Consider the following 18,178-nt stretch of genomic DNA (forward strand, 5'->3'; position numbering starts at 1 on the left):
TAAAGTAGGCTGTGAAAAACACTATGGTACGGTTTTCTTTGAAAAAAAATCACCATGAATTTTGGTGCAAAAAAAACGCCATAGTATACTATGTCAAAAAAAAATGTCATTTTTCAACATATTGTGAAAACATGCCATATGATGAAATAATGTAAAGGAGGCCATGAAAAACACTCCAGAAAGGTTTTGTTTGAGAAAAAATCATCATGAATTTTGGTGCAAAAAAACGCCTTACTATACTATGTCGAAAAAAAATGCCATTTTTCAACATGTTGTAAAAACGTGCCATATGATGAAATAATGTAAAGGAGGCTGTTAAAAACATGTCATCCAAGAAAAGTCATAGTATAGCATGTTATCCAAAAAACGTTATAGTATAGCATGTCATCCAAAAAACGTCATAGTATAGCATGTCGCTCTACAAACGTCATAGTTTAGCCTTTAGTCCACAAAACGTTGTTATGTCCCGGCTGTTTGAAGTAGGTGAGGACCAACACAAAAACAGTCCAAACGCTGGTTTCCAGAGGGTTAGACGAGTATTTATTTGAAAGAGTAAGTTTACAACAACACAACATGTGAGGGAATTAAAAACAAATGGGTGTTAGTAAAATAAAAATAAACAGAACTAAAAGTGAACTTCACGTTGACATTGATGGGCATTCCAACCAGGAACAAAGTAAAAGATAATCAATACGAAAAAAACTCTTCCTGTTCACCTCTTAAAACCCCAAAACACACCGCAGTAGCACCCTAAACTAAAACTACCAATGGGTTCCCTGTTTTCCTTTGTGAACAATTCAAAGGTCCCTCTCTATCTCCCCACACATCCACCAACCACTGGAACACATCTCCAAAGTTCTGCTGGACCAGCTCAGCTTCCCCTCAGAAGAAGTGCTGCCACCTGCCAGATGAAGGAGCCTTTTGAGAGGCAGCTGGCATCGTGATTGGACTGTACTTTGGTCTGTTCCAATCCAGCTTCAGCTCCAGAGACGGCAGGCGGGACGAGTCAACGGAGGCCTGGTGGACGAAGGCATGCAGCTGAGTACAATCCAGAAAACAACAGAGGAAGAAATAAACATAGTGTATACATCATATACTGTATAAAAGACACATCCACTGTAGAATTGTAGTAATTGTGGGCTGACTGATTTACTGATTATCAGTATTTTTTACTGATTTACTGTAATAAATACATTTTAAAATGGTGCTACTTTGGCTCTGAACCTTTATCTACCTGTGGTCACTCTGTCTTCTGGAGTGATTTGATTGGTTATACGTCACAAATAAAACTCCTTTAACTTAACATCTGTAAACAAAACAAAAACGTATCAACAAAGTTTTCTGTTAGAGTTTGTGTTCTTCTAAGTTTAATTCCAAGATTTTAAATACTTTCATTTACTGCAAATGAATGTCTACTCCGAATGTCTCACTAATAATCATTATCAGCCTTAAAAACCCACAAAACACCCCTCTATACTGGACCACACTTAGTACAGTTCGGTTCCCCCTTCTATAAATCTGCTTGGAATCTTCCACTTCCTGTTTGTCAAAGTGGCCTTCTACCTGGACAGGATTTGTTGGAGCTCATGCAACAAACATTTTGGGTAACTGCACTTTAATATGGATGGATGACACTGAATTAGAGTCTGTTTTCATGAGACTGAGTTAAGATGTGTAGCTCTGTCATTAAATAGGAAATTATTTCTCAGAATTCACAGAGAAAAGTCTGGAATGTTTGCTAGGTTAGCATCACATGTTCTTTGGCTCAGCTAAAGCTAACTCTCTCCAACTTCTGGATCTCTTGAGTTGCTTGTTGTTAAAATATCTTGCTAGAGGTGCTGAAGTTCAGCAAGTATGAGATGTTTGTTCAAAATCAGCTCATTCTCAAGTCTGATCTGAACTGTCCTCTTTTGTTAGAACTTTCCCTAAACTTAGGAGTTAATGACAGAGCAGCACATCCAGACTCACTCTCATTTATGTAGAGATTAAACTTCAGTGTCATTCATTGATGCTAAAGTGCAGTTCTTCAAATGTTTGTTGCACATGCTCCCGACCAAACCAGTCCAGGTGGAAAACGATGTGAAGAGAAAGCTCCAGAGGATGAATATCACACATTTACATTGGAAATAAATGTCCTTTAATTAGACATTGTCATGCAAAAGTTGGATTTCCCTTTAATGATGTTCAAATCTTTGAGTGTTTTGTTGATGTTGGTTTCTAAATGTTTTCTAACACTCGGCCCCAAAGATTAAAACCTTTTACTGCTCACAAGCTGCAACAATTCACACATTATCAACTATCTTTCTGACTAAACTAAGATAAAAAAGTGAAAAACTGCCTGATTCCTGCATCATGAATGTAAATCTTTTTGGTTTTTATCACAGTAAACTGAATATATTTGGGTTTGACATTTTATAAACCAAAACAAGAAATGAATTACTGGAGAAAACAATCAACAGATTAATGGACAAAGAAAATGTGTTTTCCAACATATATGGCTGAATTACTCCAACATTACAAGATACATACAATTTTAATTCAATTTTATTTATATAACGCCATTTACAGGTCAAATTGTCTCAAACGCTTTATTTTCATATTTTTTTGTCATGTTTAAAATATGACAAAGTAAGAAATTTAAAGCTCCTGAATAATCCAATTTATTATTTGGTTTTTAAGAGACTAATGGACAATTATAAGTTTCTCCACTAAAACTAATAAACATGAGGTCAAATAGAAGGAAGAGTTTTAAATACTGCAGTCCCACGACAACAAGAATAAAGTTTGTCAACAAAAGTAAATCTGCTGGTGGATTCCATGAAAGTCCTAATAAATGATAATAAAGTGTGATACTAAAGGTTTGTGGTGCTAAAAATCTCCAAGTAAAGATATGAAGTTGAACATGTGGATGGAGGTTGATAAAAGTTGACCAACTCCGTGGATTTTCTGGATGGTGGTTAAAGACCTGCTCTTCTAGTGGTCTTCCTTCTAGTGGCTGTAAAAAGTCAGTCCATCCTGGCCGACTTCAACACCTCTTCATGACAAGTTGTTGTGCCTCAGACCTGGTGGAAACTCCAGAAACTGGGGAAAACCTGTGGAGACTCGAAGAACTCGTGGCGACTCGAAGAACTCGTGAGGCGGGGGAAGGTGTGGTGGGTGGTGGGGGGAGGCGGGGGAGTAGAGGGGGGAGGCCGCCACCCACCTCTCCGCCCACTCTCCGCCCTGACTCCACCCAGACTCCGCCTTGGCTCCGCCCATGTGGTCACTTGAGGAACTACGATGCCAAAGGGACGACGAAATTATTTCTTTGTATCTGATCTGTAGCTCAGTGAGTTAAGGATTTGCCTGTGGAGCTGCAGGTCGCTGGTTCAAGACCAGACCCTTCTTAAAGTTTTCTCAAAATCCTGACAAAGACAAAGAAAGAAAAGTGCCAGTGGTGGGTCTTGAACCTGCGACCTTCCGCTTGGTAGTCTACCCTCTTATCCTCCTGAGCTACTCGCTCAGATACTAATTCTTCTTTTTTTTGCGCATTTATCATCTATTTTTTGTGGTTTTTGAGTTTTTTTTTTTAACTCGTCTCGACTCGACCGTTTTTCTCAGGAGGTTGGACTTCAGCCTTTGTGCTGGAGGGTGGAACCCTCAGTTCCAAGACTTTCCAAAGCCTCCACACCTCCCGAGTCCTCAGGACCTGAGCTTTCACACAGTCTGAGGGCTGAAATTTTCTCAGTCCCACAGTAGTTCTCTGTTAGTTTGAACCTTCAGACAGTCTGAGGACTGAAGTTTGAAAAGATTCTCAGTACTTCTCTGTTAGTTTGAACCTTCAGACAGTCTGAGGACTGAAATCTTAAAAGTTTCTCAGTACTTCTCTGTTAGTTTGAACTTTCTGGTTAACAGAAGCCTTAAAACTTGTGATCATGAGTCTTGATTTCACATGTAGACCATCCATCTGAGTTCTTCTCAGACCTTCACCTGTGGGTTTTTTAGAAATCCTCAACAAACTTTGATTCTCTTCACTGAACAGTAAAGTTTGTGGAGATCAGAAGGTAACATTAGTTTGAGCCATGCCTTCAGCTACTAGTAGACTTTATCTGGAAAGCAGTTTTCTGAAATCAGTTCTCAGTAAATCTGTCCACAATCAAACCAAGAACATAGAAAGAGGAAATGTTTGAAGAAACAACTTGAACTCTTTTTGATCGTTTTATTGTCTCTTCTTTGACATGTAATGTCATAATGTCATGTAATATGTAATTTGATCTTCTAAAGTCTAACTGGTGTCTTTTCAAATGTCTGTAGTTTGATTCTTCTTAAATGTTTAGTTTTGCTCTTTTCTCACCTTTTATTCTTTTCTAATGTCTGATTTGATTTCCAAATGTTTTGTCTTTTAATGTTTAATTGTTTTTTTCAAATGTTTTATCGGCTTGTTTGAAAAATTTCCTTTTCTTTCCCAATGTTTAATTTTTCCATTAAATCTTTAAGGTTTTTCTTTTTAAATGTTTTACCACCTTTTAATGTTTAATTTTCTTTTTAAATGCTTCATTGTATTTTCTGTTTAATTCCTGTTTAAAGTTTTATTGTCTTTAAGATTTAATCTTCTAATTAAACATTTAATTTTTTAATTAAACGTTTTGTCTTTTCAAAGTTTTAATAATCTAATTAAATGTTTAGTATTTTTAAATGTTTAATGTTCTTGTTTAATTGTATTTCTTAAATGTTTATCTAAAATATTTCATCTTTAATGTTTAATATTTTTGTTCAAAAAAATTTTGTTTATTTTCATAATTACATATTTTGTAGCTTCTGTTTAATTATCTAATTCAATATTTTGCCTGTTTAATATCATTTAATTGTATTTAATGTTAATTTTTTTTAAATTTTATTGTATTAAATGCTTTTTTCCTTTGATTGCTTTTTTTAAATGTAGTTTATTTCTTTAATCTTTTTTTTCTGTCAAGATTTTAACCCCAACCTTGAAAATGAAACAAACTCTTAAATCACACTGAAAATACTTCTGTTGTCACAATCATGAGTTAGTCAATTATTCAGTTTATCAATTCAACTTTATTTGTTTAGCACCTTGCACACAGATGACAAAACTAAACAAGCAAAGAGAAAAAAAAAACTATGATTAAAACTCAAAAATATATTTAAAAAAAAGATTTAACATGGTGATAAAATCTGTTGTGTCCAGGGGATGGAGGGAGTTTATTGAAGTCTTCTTGGGCTCACATGGGAAATCATTTAAAATATAAACTTGATATTCAGTCTAAGGAAACTGGGAACTGCAGAGCGACAGAAGAACCAACAATATCTCCTGTTTTCTCCTTTAATGAGTCGACTCTTCTTGTGCTTTCAGACCAAAGAACTACAGACTCTTCACAACCTGCTCAAACTCTTGGTACAGGACCTCACCACACGGGTCAAGAAGGTTTCTGTCTCATTTCTACTCTGAAGCTCACCTTCTCCTGCTCAAACTGCTGACAAATGTTTCTGCTGCTCTAAAGTCTGCTCTCCAGAACTTCCTAAAAACTCTCAAAGTCTCTTCTGCTGCAGGTTGCTTTGTAGAACCGTTACAGAAAACCTCACTAAACCACATGGAGGAGCCTCAAGATAGTCGTCCAAATGAAACTGTACAAAAACCAAACTAGCACAATCCAAACGCTAAAGTCTCCTGCAGCCTACCAGAGAACCTCTGAGAACAGAGAATCAGGACAGGAACTCTTACCTTCTGGACAACCAACGCTGGTTCACAAACAAGAATACAGAATGTGTCTGACCAAAAACCTCTGAAGACTCACTACAGCCAAGATAAAGACACAACTCAGCTGCACCAAATCCACTAATCACTGCACACATTAACACCATGTGCTAACTGTGGCTAAAGAACCACATTTACCAACACAACTATCCAGTACAAAGCCCTAAAACACACCAAGAAACACATTAAAGACGATTTTACTGCTGGAAGCTGCAAGCCAACACCTAAAGAACAAACTAAAGCAACAGAACCGAACCCAGTTCACTGGTGAAGAGAAACAGAGGAAATGTTTGTCTGCAGCTAAACAAAGCAGGAAGACACTGAGCTGCTCAGGTGTTCCTGATAACACCAAGCAGCCACCTGGACAGCCAATAGGAACACAGCTTACTGGAAGTCCAGAGGGCTGGGTTAGTGAAGGAAATTTAGTTTAAAGTTGAGGCAGAAAGTTAACAAAGAAAGTTGAAAACCACCTTCTGATACCTGAAGTCTCTGAGTTTTCACACAAAGAACACCTGAACATGTCAAACTGGTTCCATAGTAGAACCCTCATTGTAAAAATGTCATATTATGGTGTGTTGCTCCAAAAACATTAGGACCCGGCTGTCTAGGGTCGCAGAGGAGCAACACAAAAACAGGACAAACGCTGGTTTCCAGGGAGGTTAGGAGGATATTTATTTGAAAGAGTAAGTTTACAACAACACAACATGTGAGCAAAAAATCCCAAAGTCTGTCTTTAGTTCAGCTGAAAATATTAGTTTTTGTCTTTTTTATTGACCAAACTTTTCAGGAAGTAGATGAAGAATAATTAAAGCTCTCATGTAGAAGTCCAACTTACTTTGGATCCTTGTGGAGAGTTTAATCTTAGAGTTTGTAAAGCTGTTGAGTTTTTAGAATCACATGGATTGTTTTGACATTTAATAACCGAGTCCTGAAATAAAATTACAGTTGTGGATTTCTGTCATTTAGTCTGGACTAAACAAATAACAGCAGCATAAACCTCAAACGTCATTATGAGGAGTCTGGATTGAGGTTTCTCACTTGATAATGATCAAAACATGAAATTTAGGTTGGTTTAAAGGAATATTCCACCTTAAATCTTTGAATGTTGACCTAAAAGGTTGGTTTCAGGAAGTACTCCATCTACAAGGTCCTCACACATCCACCTTCAAGGAACATTCCACCAAAAATCCTTAGACATGCACCTAAAATGTTGGTTTAACTGAGTATTCCATCCAAAATCCTCAAAGAGACCTGAGGGGCTGGTTAAAAGGAATATTCCACCTAAAACCTCAAATATAGACCCCAAAGGGTGGTTTAGAAAAAAATCCTTCAATGTAGACCAAAAAAGTTCGTATGGAGGAATATTCCACCTGAAATGTAGACCTTAGAAGTTAGTTTGGAAGAATATACCATCCTAAACATCCTTAAATGTAGACTAACAGACGGTTTGGAAGAAAATTCCATCTAAAATCCTCCAATGTAGACCTAAAAGGTACATTGGATCCGGATCTCTGACCCTGCCTTTGTTGTGCCATATGGTCAGAGAGGGGGATTCTTCTCTTAAGCTGGATCTGGGAAGTTTCAGTCTTTATGATCAGGTCAAAATGTGCGGTTTAGACTTTACAGGCCCTAGAAGTTGGAGCATAAAAGTGGATGCACTCTCAGTCGAGCACTCAGATTTTATTACATATTTTAATGAGGGGACTTCTGATCTTCAGCTGATGACCACAACAAAGAGAAATGAACATGTAAATGTAATTAACAGCCCAATGTTATGTGTTCCCTTTGTTTTCTCTTGGCGTGAGGATCCCCTTTCAGAAGAATAACTCAAGCCAAATGGCACACAAAAGCCTCAGGATCCTCTTTTCTGTTTACGTGACTTTGCTGTTCACATCCTCCGGCCGCTCAGTCCTTGAACTCGCACAAACCTTCAGTCTACCTGACTCAATTAGCTCAGCAGTCTCTAGATTTTTTCGGGGCTTTGTTGCATGAATAATGTCTTTGTTCACAAAGTGTGACAGGTACCCACTGATTACTTTGAGAGAAAGGAAGCAGGGGGCTGGGAGAGCTCCACAGAGAATAAGAAAGAGATGATGCAAAGAGAGGCATGGAGGGAGAAGTGTCAGCCGAGCAGAGCGGCGGCGGTGATTAGAGGAGATAACGGGGCTTTGCTTTTTGAATTATCCCAGTAAGAACCATCAGCTTTTGTCTTTTCAGGTTCTTCAAGACGATAACTCATAGCCGAGGCGCCCGGCACCGCTGTGGTGTTTTAATTCGAGAGCAGCATCCAGAAACACTGATGGTCCAGAGGGGTCCCGGCCGTGAGACATCCAGCTGCTGCAGTGTTCAGTCGTTCAGGCCTGAATTTATAAAGGGCCCGGATGGGAGATAACCTTTATCTGCCATTTCCGCAGCCCAAATCCATTGGTTAGATCTGTTAGCTGTAACTAAAAACACTCAGGCCATCAGTAGCTGCAAATTTATTCTCCAAAGTTAATTTAACAGTTCAAATTTTCATATTAATGCAAGATAAACACTTGTTCTCCAAGAAAATCTAATTGTGTGAAATTAACGTTTTTATGGCAGTTCATCATTATCTGCACATTATCACATCACTACGAGCCGAACAGTTCAGGGAGAAATAAATGAATCTGCAGCGTTGTTAATGGCCAATAATCAAACATGAAGTATGACTAAACACAGATGTTGGTTTGAGTAATGAAATCCCCGAATGTACATACTGTCCTGTGTCTGCTCAGATTGTAACTGCTTTTATTTTTGTACCTGCATATTTAAGGGAATGCTGAGTCTTTAACTTATATTCTAATACTGTGTATAATGTAAAGAGCAGCATACGTTGGTTAGAAGTAAATCTTGTCTTGTAAAGTGTCTATTTTTTTTAAAAAGATACAATTTATCACAAAGATAGCTGGATGAGCTTCTTAAAATACACCTTTCTAGGAAGTTTCATCACAAAACAAGCAGATTTTTTTTCTTGTTCTCTCTCTTTTTTGTTTTTTGCTGAGCCATGCATTAACACAAACTACACGAGTCCAGATAGAAACACACAGCGGCAGAATGCGAAGAGCCCCCTGGGTGGAATAAGACTGCAGCAGTGAGCAGGGTGGAGCTGGGGGGGGATCGATAGTGCAGCTGAGGAGGAGTGGAAGCAGTCAGCTCGACTCGTCTCGTGATGCGAGCGAAGCGAGGCCCTCTGGGAGTCGGGCTGTCAATCACACGCCTCTGAATCATACTTAAAGTCCTGCATGATTTCACTCAGAGCTTCTTTGGTCTTGATGATCCTGGACGAGGAGAGAACACAGACGAATGTGTTTGGAAAGTAGATCAGTATATGTGAATAGTTGGTCTGATAAATGAAGCAAGCCACAAGCCTCTGAGCAGGTCTGCTGACTGACTGGCTGAGCGGATGGGTCAGCGGGGAGCTAACGCAGTAAATGGAGGGGTGGTAATAGCTGCTCTTACTCGTGCTTGATCTCCTGAATATTTTCTCCACAGCCCTCGTCCTCAGGGTGATCCTGGGCCCGCTGCCTGGCCAGCTGCAGCTTGGCTGTCTGTTGAGAAGCCACATCAGATAACATTTATGCAAACCACTCATCGGGCGAGGATGGAGGCAGAGACGGAGGATCAGCTCCAAGATAACAGCAGCTTTATGACATTACTGGAAAAAGGAATTAATATTATAGACGAATGTAAAAAATTGAATACAAAAGTTCAAAGCTTCACTTCTGAACACCAGATGTACAAAATGCGGATGTTGTAGAATGTAGGAAACAGCGAGGCGGTGATGTTTTATCACCCATCTGATCCAAACAGTTAAACGACTTGAAAAAGAGACACTAAGACGTCAGTGAATGATTTAAATTGAACTGAATTAGTGTCTGCTGTCCAATCGATGCTGAAAGCCCCAAATATTTCCTCTGTGCGCAGTTTTTTCTCCGTTAAAACATTTATAACTTGAACTGCCATCAATAAAGCGAATTGTTTGCTCCTTAACATGACAGTGGGTCAATCTGCTTTCAGCCGGCGAACAGTGACGGGATGTTTTGCATAAGAACTCTGCCTCCTTGTGGTGAAACAGTGGAGTTAGCTCAAACATGAAAGACCACGTGTGAATGTCATAGAGGACTTAAAGTATGACTTAAAGATCATTAGTGCTGGCAGGTTATGAAACTCACATTCCTGTAGCTGGTTTATAATTAATACAAATATTTATTAAAGATGCAAAAAATTTGAAAGTGAATTTACAGATTAGTAGAACACATTCACTGAGTCTTTCTGACAGATTTGTGAATTTAGCTGTTAATCAGTTTGATGCAGATGTTCATTTTTTATAATCTTGTCGAAATCAGATTTCATTTTCTTTCCAGTATTCAATTAAAAATCAAACAGAAATCACCCTAAAACCATTTGCATGTCTTTTCAGTCTCTACACTAAGACGATTGTGTGCATTTACAATACTCTGTATAGATTAAGGCAGGGGTGTCAAACTCATTTTAGTTCAGGGGCACATTTAGCCAAATTTGATCTCAAGTGGGCCAGACCAGTAAAATCAGAGCATAATAACAACCTATAAATAACCACAATTCCAAATGTTTCCTTTATTTTAGTGCAAAAATGTTCACATTTAAGGAATTATCTTTTTACAAAACATCATGAACAACCTGATTTCCTTAGAAAAATAAAATTTCAACATTATACTTCAGTTTATCATTTCCACATTACAACCTACAGATCACAGTGGATCTACAAAGGCACACAACATTTAGCCATCTGGAACTGAACAATATAGTATTTAATGATCAAAATGACACAAGTCAGACAAAAAAAGACAAAAAAAGAACAAAAACAAGACAAAATGTTACAAAAATGAGACCCAAAAATACAAAACAACAATGAACAATCTAGTATTTTACTTTATGATTAAAACAACTTGTCATGGTCTCGAAATTCTTTTAAATTTATAACTGTACAAATTTACAATTTGCAGTGAATGTCTTCTCTGTAATTTTTACACTTTACGAAGTTGGCCCGCAGGCCAGATTGGACCCTCTGGTGGCCGGTTTTGGCCCGCAGGTCGCATGTTTGACACCCCTGGATTAAGTCTACACCTTCTTCTTTTTGGACAGCCAGCCAGCGTACATAGTTTAAATGTGCCGGTAAAATAAAAGGTCCACTACACAGCCAATGCAGTTAAATCAAAGCACACGGTCACACATTACTGTAAATTCCTCTCATCTTCAACAATGCTGTCTTCTGGACTTAATATTGTAAAATATGAACCATACATAGTGTTTACCTACCAGTTCAAGTTTCTGCTTCTCTTTGCTCTGCAGCATCTCAATGTGCTCAGAAAGGTCTGGTCTGTCAAAATCATGGTACAGCTTCCCCTTGATCTCCAGCACTTCCTTGGAGATGCCGCAGAAGGCCTGTGTTATCTCATGGACCAGCTGCCTGTAGTGGTCAAAGTCATACTGGGGCCCTGTCCTCAAGTAGGCCTCGTGTCCTCTGGAAGGCATTCAGCAGCCAAAACAAGAAGAGAAACAAAAGCAGAACCCAATGAGACACGCTTGTCTGACTCCTCTGTGTATGTGTTTTGTAGGGACTGACCAAGTATCGGCCCGACTGATTATCAGGGATGACATTCTGCTTTTTTCTGATCATCACTACGGTGAATTTTATCAACCCAATAAAAATAAATTAAATACACTACTTTGGCTCTGATGCAGTTGTCTCTCTCTGTGGTCTTAAGCAGTGCTCCGTCCACAGCACTTTCTAGCTGACTGAACGTCATAAGTAGCAGCCAATCAACACTGAAAGCTACAGTTTGCATACAGGGATAGTGGAGTACATTTGTGCAGAGCTGAAGGTGACATAACAGATGCTGTAGAAGTTGTAAGAAACACCTCAATCTTAAACAAGTACGCCCAGTTTCCCTGTTATAGTCAGTGCAACTGGAACTTACTTTGCAGACAACGTGAGGCTAAGGCTATTAAGAGTCTTGCACTGCAAAAACTCAAACTCTCACCAAGTCTGTTTGTCTTATTTTCAGTCAAAATGTCTCATCCCACTTGATTTAAGATAAATTCACTTAACAAGAGACATTTCAGCAAGATGGAGGGACTTGTTTTAACCCTCGTGTCATCCTGCGGGTCAAAACTAACCTGTTTTAAAGTTTGTATGTATGTAGAGTAAGTATGAAAAAGTATGAGAAAAGTATGTGGAGAAAAAAATATTTTCTGATGTCCACATTTTCAACATTTTTGGGAAATTTTTTGGTGGAAAAAAAGAAATGTTAAAAATATTTCTTAAGAACATTCACAAAAAAATCTACCAAAATCCAGCGAATTTCCAGTGAAAGAGACACAACCTGTATACACTGAACAAGAAGCACAGCGATCCCTACAAATCAGGCAATCAGCTTCTGTCACAGCAACTAAGGCTATGCTAACAGCTAGCAGACAAGTTAGGAGGTGGCACCAGATTATCCTGAAACTGTCTCGAAAACAATAACTAGTGATGTTTTAAAATACAGACTTTAGTAGGCAATAAAAGTGGTAGAACGGTGAAAGATTAACGAAAAAGAGAACTGCAGGAAACAAACTGTTCGATCTCAATCAGTCGATCTCACAGTAAACAGAGGATTGTTCATATTCAAGTATATTCATTGAAGAAATTCAATTATGAATGGCAGAGCAATTATAAGCTGTTGATATATAACAACATATCAAATGTATATTGGTTCCAAATATCTGTTGTGGGGCCTTCTTCGTAATAATAATCAGCATTGGTATCGGCCCTGAGAAAACCATATTGGTCGACCCCTAGTGCTCTGAATGATGTAATGATGAAGTCATTTCACAGCAGCATGACGACTCGAGTCAAACTTACTCTTCAAAGAGCCGATAGGTCTCAACCCGCTCAGACTGAAGATGGTAAAACCTCTGGATCAGGGCTTTAAAGTCTGTAGAGACCTAGAAGAAGGAAAGAAAGTTGACAGAAAACATCAAGAAGGGAGAGTTAACTTTTTGCGGTGGTGTTGCCAAGTCTGGCAGTTTGAACCTGGAGGTCTGATGAACAGCCCAGGATCTCAACAGGGCTTTTCTTGCCCTACAAATTGCTCAGAAATCTAAAAAATGGAAGAGAAATGTTTTAAAATACTACCCTACAATACATAAATACAAATTAAAGCTATGACAATAAAAGTCATGTGTTTCTTATCACTAAAAGGGGAAGCAGAGGAGAAGCAAAATATAACTTAAAATCAAATATAGAAATAAAAGACAGAGGTCAAGAGAAAAAATAATACAAAAAAGTCAATAAGACAAAAAAATCTGTAAAAACATCTTTATACAAAGAGAAGCTTTGAGAAGAGACTTTTAGGGTGATACTGGCATAAAAAACTGGGGACCTGCAGACAAAAAGTCACTGTTGATAACATCTACTTTTAATTGTGGAACTCAAATCATATTTCAGTTAGCTTCAGTCAAGTCAGTTTATAGATGCAAAACACTGCTCAGAGCAACACTAAGTTTTATGACCTCCAGGCAGCAGATTTGCTTTAATTATTATTAGTTATTATATATTTGGACTATGGAGTTATGAAACTTTGTGTGTGAATTTTTTCCTCACCAACAGCTGCATCTCTTCTCCTGGACCATTTAAAGAGTCTAATTAAATCCTAAAACTTGCATTAACCTTTAAGATACACCAATCTTACTCCAGCTTGGAGCTACAATCTGGCAAACCTATCGCTCAGTAGTTCTCAAACGGCTCTCACAACTTTACATATGATTACAGCTGCTAATTATCACAAATAAGACTAATTGCAAGTCACGTAGAATTTACCAACCGCTGTTACAGCTGCTTGCTCTTTCTGTGATATTAATGTGGAACCTGAGCTGAACATAGAAAGAAAGTGTGATGAGTTCACTTTGCCTGAAGGACAGTTTCCCACATTTATATTCATTTTACTCTGAAATGACTTGAAACTGGTGCCATAAATATAAATATTTCTGTACTGGGCCAAGTCCCCAATGCTTCAAAATCCAGCCAATTAACCCACAAAGGCTGGATAACTACCATTAAAATAATAGTAGCAATAACCAACTTTCATTATTAATGCCAATATTATTTCTTACTTTTTCTAATCAAGTTTTATTTGAGCTCATTCTTCTTTGAATTATTATGTCTGCAAATGTAATGTACTTATATCTTATTGCTATTCTCTGAGGCGCAGCAATTATTCTCAGGTTAATATAATTTTTCAGAGCAATATCTGGCACAAGAATATCCTTCAGGATCGATAAACTTCTATCCTTTAATTCTTCTCTATGTTTACACACAACTGCACTTTGTATACCCTTTTAAATCATTGCATTTTCACAAATGTTCACCAATGCACAATATTTTATATGTATATATCAGTTACACTACTGTTTATATAGTTATTGAAACACCAAATAAGATATCCATACAACAAAAAGCTGCTTTCATTTATTTCATTCGTACATATTATTTTTCTATTTTCGATTTGCACTTTTTTTTTTAGTATTTTAAAAAATGTTGCCTGATTTTGAAAAAGTATTGACATGATGGCTGATTAGCTTTGTTGTACAATAAAGGAATTCTCTTCAATTCTATTTCATCTTTACTGATAATAATAGTTAATGAACATCTTAATTTAAATCTAATTCAAATACATAAGAAAACACGGTTCTATAGTTAAAGCCTTGCAAATGTATTTACCCATATTATTATCTTATAACTTGCATTTTTACATAGTATAGAATAATAGTTAATAGATTATTTTAAAAGCTGTAAACATCAGATTATCCATGTAAGCAATGTGTACACTGCAAAAACTCTAAATCTTACCAAGTCTATTTGTCTTATTTTTAGTCAAAATGTCTCATCCCACTTGATTTAAGATAAATTCACTTAACAAGAGACATTTCAGCAGATGGAGGGACTTGTTTTAAGACAATGCATCTTAAATATCTTGTTAAGTCAAACAATCTTGAAATTATCTTGTTTTGAGTTGAATTTTACAAGAAAACTCAAAATAAGTTTAACCCTCATGTCGTCCTGTGGGTCAAAATGACCCGTAAAGTTTAAAAATGTGGGGAAAAAATATTTTCACAGTGAAACTTCTGATGTCCACATTTTCAACATTTTGGCAAAATCTTTGTACATTTTTTGGTGAAAAAAAGAAATGTTAAAAATGTTTCTGAAGAACAGTCACAAAAAAAAATCAAACTCTAGCAAATTTCACAGAATTTTGGTTGATTTTTTAGTGAATGTTCTTAAGAAATAACAGAAGTTTTACTGATATACAAGGAATCACTTTAGATATTTTTACTCATTTTTTGAAAAATATTTACAAGAATTTTCTTGCCAAATTTGGGGTATTTTTTAAAAATAAAACTTTTAAGGGACATTTTTAAGGAATTATTGGAGTTTTCTTCCTGAAGATTTTGCAAATTTTCAGAAATTTTGGGAATTTTTTTGCTGACTTTTTGGATTTTTTTTCAGACAAGGAAACAATATTTTTTGGTGCCTGTAAATGAAGACAACAGGAGGGTTAAAACATCTCAAATTTGGAGGTTACATGAAAGCACAAATCTATTTTTGAGTGAAAAACTGCTTCTTTTTTTTTTTTTTTTTTTTTTTTTTTTTAGGATGTCTGGCTTATTTTAAGACACCTAAGCTTGACAATCCTGGTAAAATAGAGCTTAAAATAAGTTTTACCAGCTAATTTTTAGATCTCAATATTCTAAATATCATATCTTATTTCAAGAAATCTATTGGCAGATTTTTTCACTTATTTCAAGGTAAAAGTGCCTTGAAATACGTTTTGTTTTCTTGTTTTGAGAGGAGCATTTTCTCCAGTGTACAAACATAAACAACGCTGTCTTGTATAATACTTGACTGGTTGTAGTTACTGTTTATCAGGAGAAAATACAATAAATACATGATTACGGCTCATCTGCTTTAGCTACTGTAGACTTGCAGCAGCATTAAATATTATTATTATTATTATTAAAGCTACAACTTCAGCTTCACCTGTTAAGTTTCTATTAGCTTCTTTAGCTTAGCACGTGTGAAAGCTTTGAGCCTCCGAAAACGTCAAACACTAAAATAAAATATCATGTACTCACCATGTTAAGCTGTTATGGAACACTGTCGTTGGGTTTATGCGGTTTGTAACAGCAGCATGTTTAAATTTGATAAAAACAGCTCGTTGGTTTGCCTCTGTGTGATTCAGCAGCAGCTTCTCTGCACTTCCTCACTCACATCAGGACATGCGCAGTGTGAAACACTTGCTTTCAAAATAAAAGTCCTGCAACTTCTGTACAGAAAAGAGACCCGTTTCATAAATAAAGCTTAAACACGTTCCATTTTTCCACGTGATGATGCTGAACCTTTCCTACAGCTTTGACTGAGAGTAATTTAATAGTCATGAAGCATAATACAAGCTCATTCATGCACTAATTATATACATATAGACTCCGGTCCAGATAAAATAAATCTAAAGAGCCCCCTATTTGTTTAATAATCGGGTGAAAATCTTGTTATTCTATAATTGTGCAGGTTTTGTATCTTGTTAAAGCTCTGAGATTATTTCAGGTCATGTTTACATTGTAAAGATGACTACAAAGTGCACATGATTTAGTCTATTTGTTCCGTAAAATCACATAACAGTGAGTAGATTGTATGTTTTAGGTCACCAGTTCGACCAGATGAAGATTAAACTGAAGCATAAAACTTACATTATGTCATAAAACTATTGCAGCAAAAATATAAAAACAAATTTTCTGTTAATCTCTCATCAAAAACCTGATTATGTCTCATACATCAGAATTGAAAATAAAAAAAGATGAAGTTCTACAATTTAAAAGAATATTTATGCAGATATGTATAAAGCAGCAATACGTCTATATTAGCAGTGTGTGTTAATTTGAACTAAGGTGAGTTTTCAGTGCTGGTCGTTAAGTAGTCTGATAATCTGGGTTAAAAGCTATTGCTCTGGTAGCAATAAATTAAAGTTCATCAAGAGTTAACATTTGCACAGTAAAGGTAAAGTCTTAACTGAAAAAAGTTTAAAAATCTTCAACTCAATGAGAACTGAACAAACTGATGATATTGTTTTGGCAAGACTGTAAGAGTTTTATTTTGAAACGCTATTATGCCTCCAGCAGCTGACTGTTCTTAAAAACTCCATTGGCAATCCCTCTCTTTTTCTATTTAAAGTGCATTATTAAGGTTTATTTACAGCAGTACATGGGGTGATGTTTTATAAGCATCACATCTGGGGTTAATTATTCCAGAAATCTTTCTTGGCAAACCTTTATTAACAACCTATATTTTAAAAACACCTTTCAGAATTGGAGTTACATGGTGCATTAAATATAAAAAGCATTAGAAAGAAGCAATAAAACATTAAAGGAAGACAATGAAACATGACAAAAGATGGTTAAACATTAAAGAGAGCAATAACAAAACACTAGAAAAGAGATGAAATGCAATTCAGACGTCTGTCAGCACTGGTGGGTTTTAAAATGTTTTTGAACTGAGACACTGGAGCTTGTGCCAGAGAGTTGGGGCTAAAGCAGAAAAAACATGGTTCCCTTTTGTTTTAAGCCTGGACTGTAGGATTTACAACAGTAATTCATTTGCTGATCTGAGGGATCTTGGTGCAGAATAAGGTGTTGAAAGTTCTGAGATGTAGCTCAGAGCCAGACAACGCAGAGATTTAAAAAGAATCAAAGGAATCTTGAATTGGATTCTGTACCAAATGGTGACCCAGAGTCACTCATCGGGACTGGAGTTATGTTTAATGTGTTCCTTGTGTTGAGTGTTCTGATTCAATTCTATGCTGTTTGGGAAAACAAACAAAAAACTGTTAAAAAATTGTGAAAATGTTGAAGCATGGGTGCAACAAAAATACTTTTAAAATGGTGTATGACTATAACAATCCAAAACCATAAATAATAGTAAATATCTGCAAAATAATCTGATTATTTATCTAATTTAAATACAGTGAAACAGTGAATTTTATGGCTCCACGTTGTAAATAAACTAAGCAAATTGTAAAAATGCAAATTTTTATGTGGACTTAATATATAGTACATATTATCTGTAAAATAAGGTGTTAAAAATTATTCAGCATTTTCCATCCTTATTATACATGACTTATATTGTGTCCTATTTTACAGTCAAAGCTGTGAAAGAATTAACTGTTGTAAATGTGGATTTTTTTTATTTAAATTATTAATACTTCTTTTTTTACAAAGTTAAAATATAAATTGCTGTTTTTTCTGTGATTTTATCAGATGTTATCTGTCAAAATTCTGTAAAAAAACAAAAACAAACAAAATTATTTATCATCTTTAAAACCTTAA

At 36.3% G+C, this 18,178-nt stretch overlaps 1 protein-coding gene and 1 long non-coding RNA gene across 2 annotated transcripts in view; one reads left to right on the forward strand and one right to left on the reverse strand.

Moving 5' to 3' along the window:
• LOC129347390 (uncharacterized) overlaps nt 1-2,099 on the forward strand; it is a 3,880-nt gene extending 1,781 nt beyond the window's left edge. Inside the window, exon 3 of the long non-coding RNA XR_008599475.1 lies at nt 804-2,099. This is a non-coding gene — a long non-coding RNA (uncharacterized LOC129347390). The remainder of the gene's footprint in view (nt 1-803) is intronic.
• A 6,121-nt stretch (nt 2,100-8,220) lies between these two features.
• On the reverse strand, nt 8,221-16,092 carry rex1bd (required for excision 1-B domain containing). The gene is made up of 5 exons (XM_023267269.3): nt 15,935-16,092; nt 12,666-12,748; nt 11,078-11,282; nt 9,239-9,327; nt 8,221-9,057 (listed from the first exon to the last, which is right to left on the reverse strand). The coding sequence occupies exons 1-5, from the start codon at nt 15,935-15,937 to the stop codon at nt 8,985-8,987; spliced, it is 453 nt and encodes a 150-aa protein (XP_023123037.2). The 5' UTR covers nt 15,938-16,092; the 3' UTR covers nt 8,221-8,984.
• Between the last annotated feature and the right edge of the window lie 2,086 nt (nt 16,093-18,178).

This window comes from Amphiprion ocellaris, chromosome 2 (genome assembly GCF_022539595.1).
Source record: "Amphiprion ocellaris isolate individual 3 ecotype Okinawa chromosome 2, ASM2253959v1, whole genome shotgun sequence".
NCBI lineage: Eukaryota > Metazoa > Chordata > Actinopteri > Pomacentridae > Amphiprion > Amphiprion ocellaris.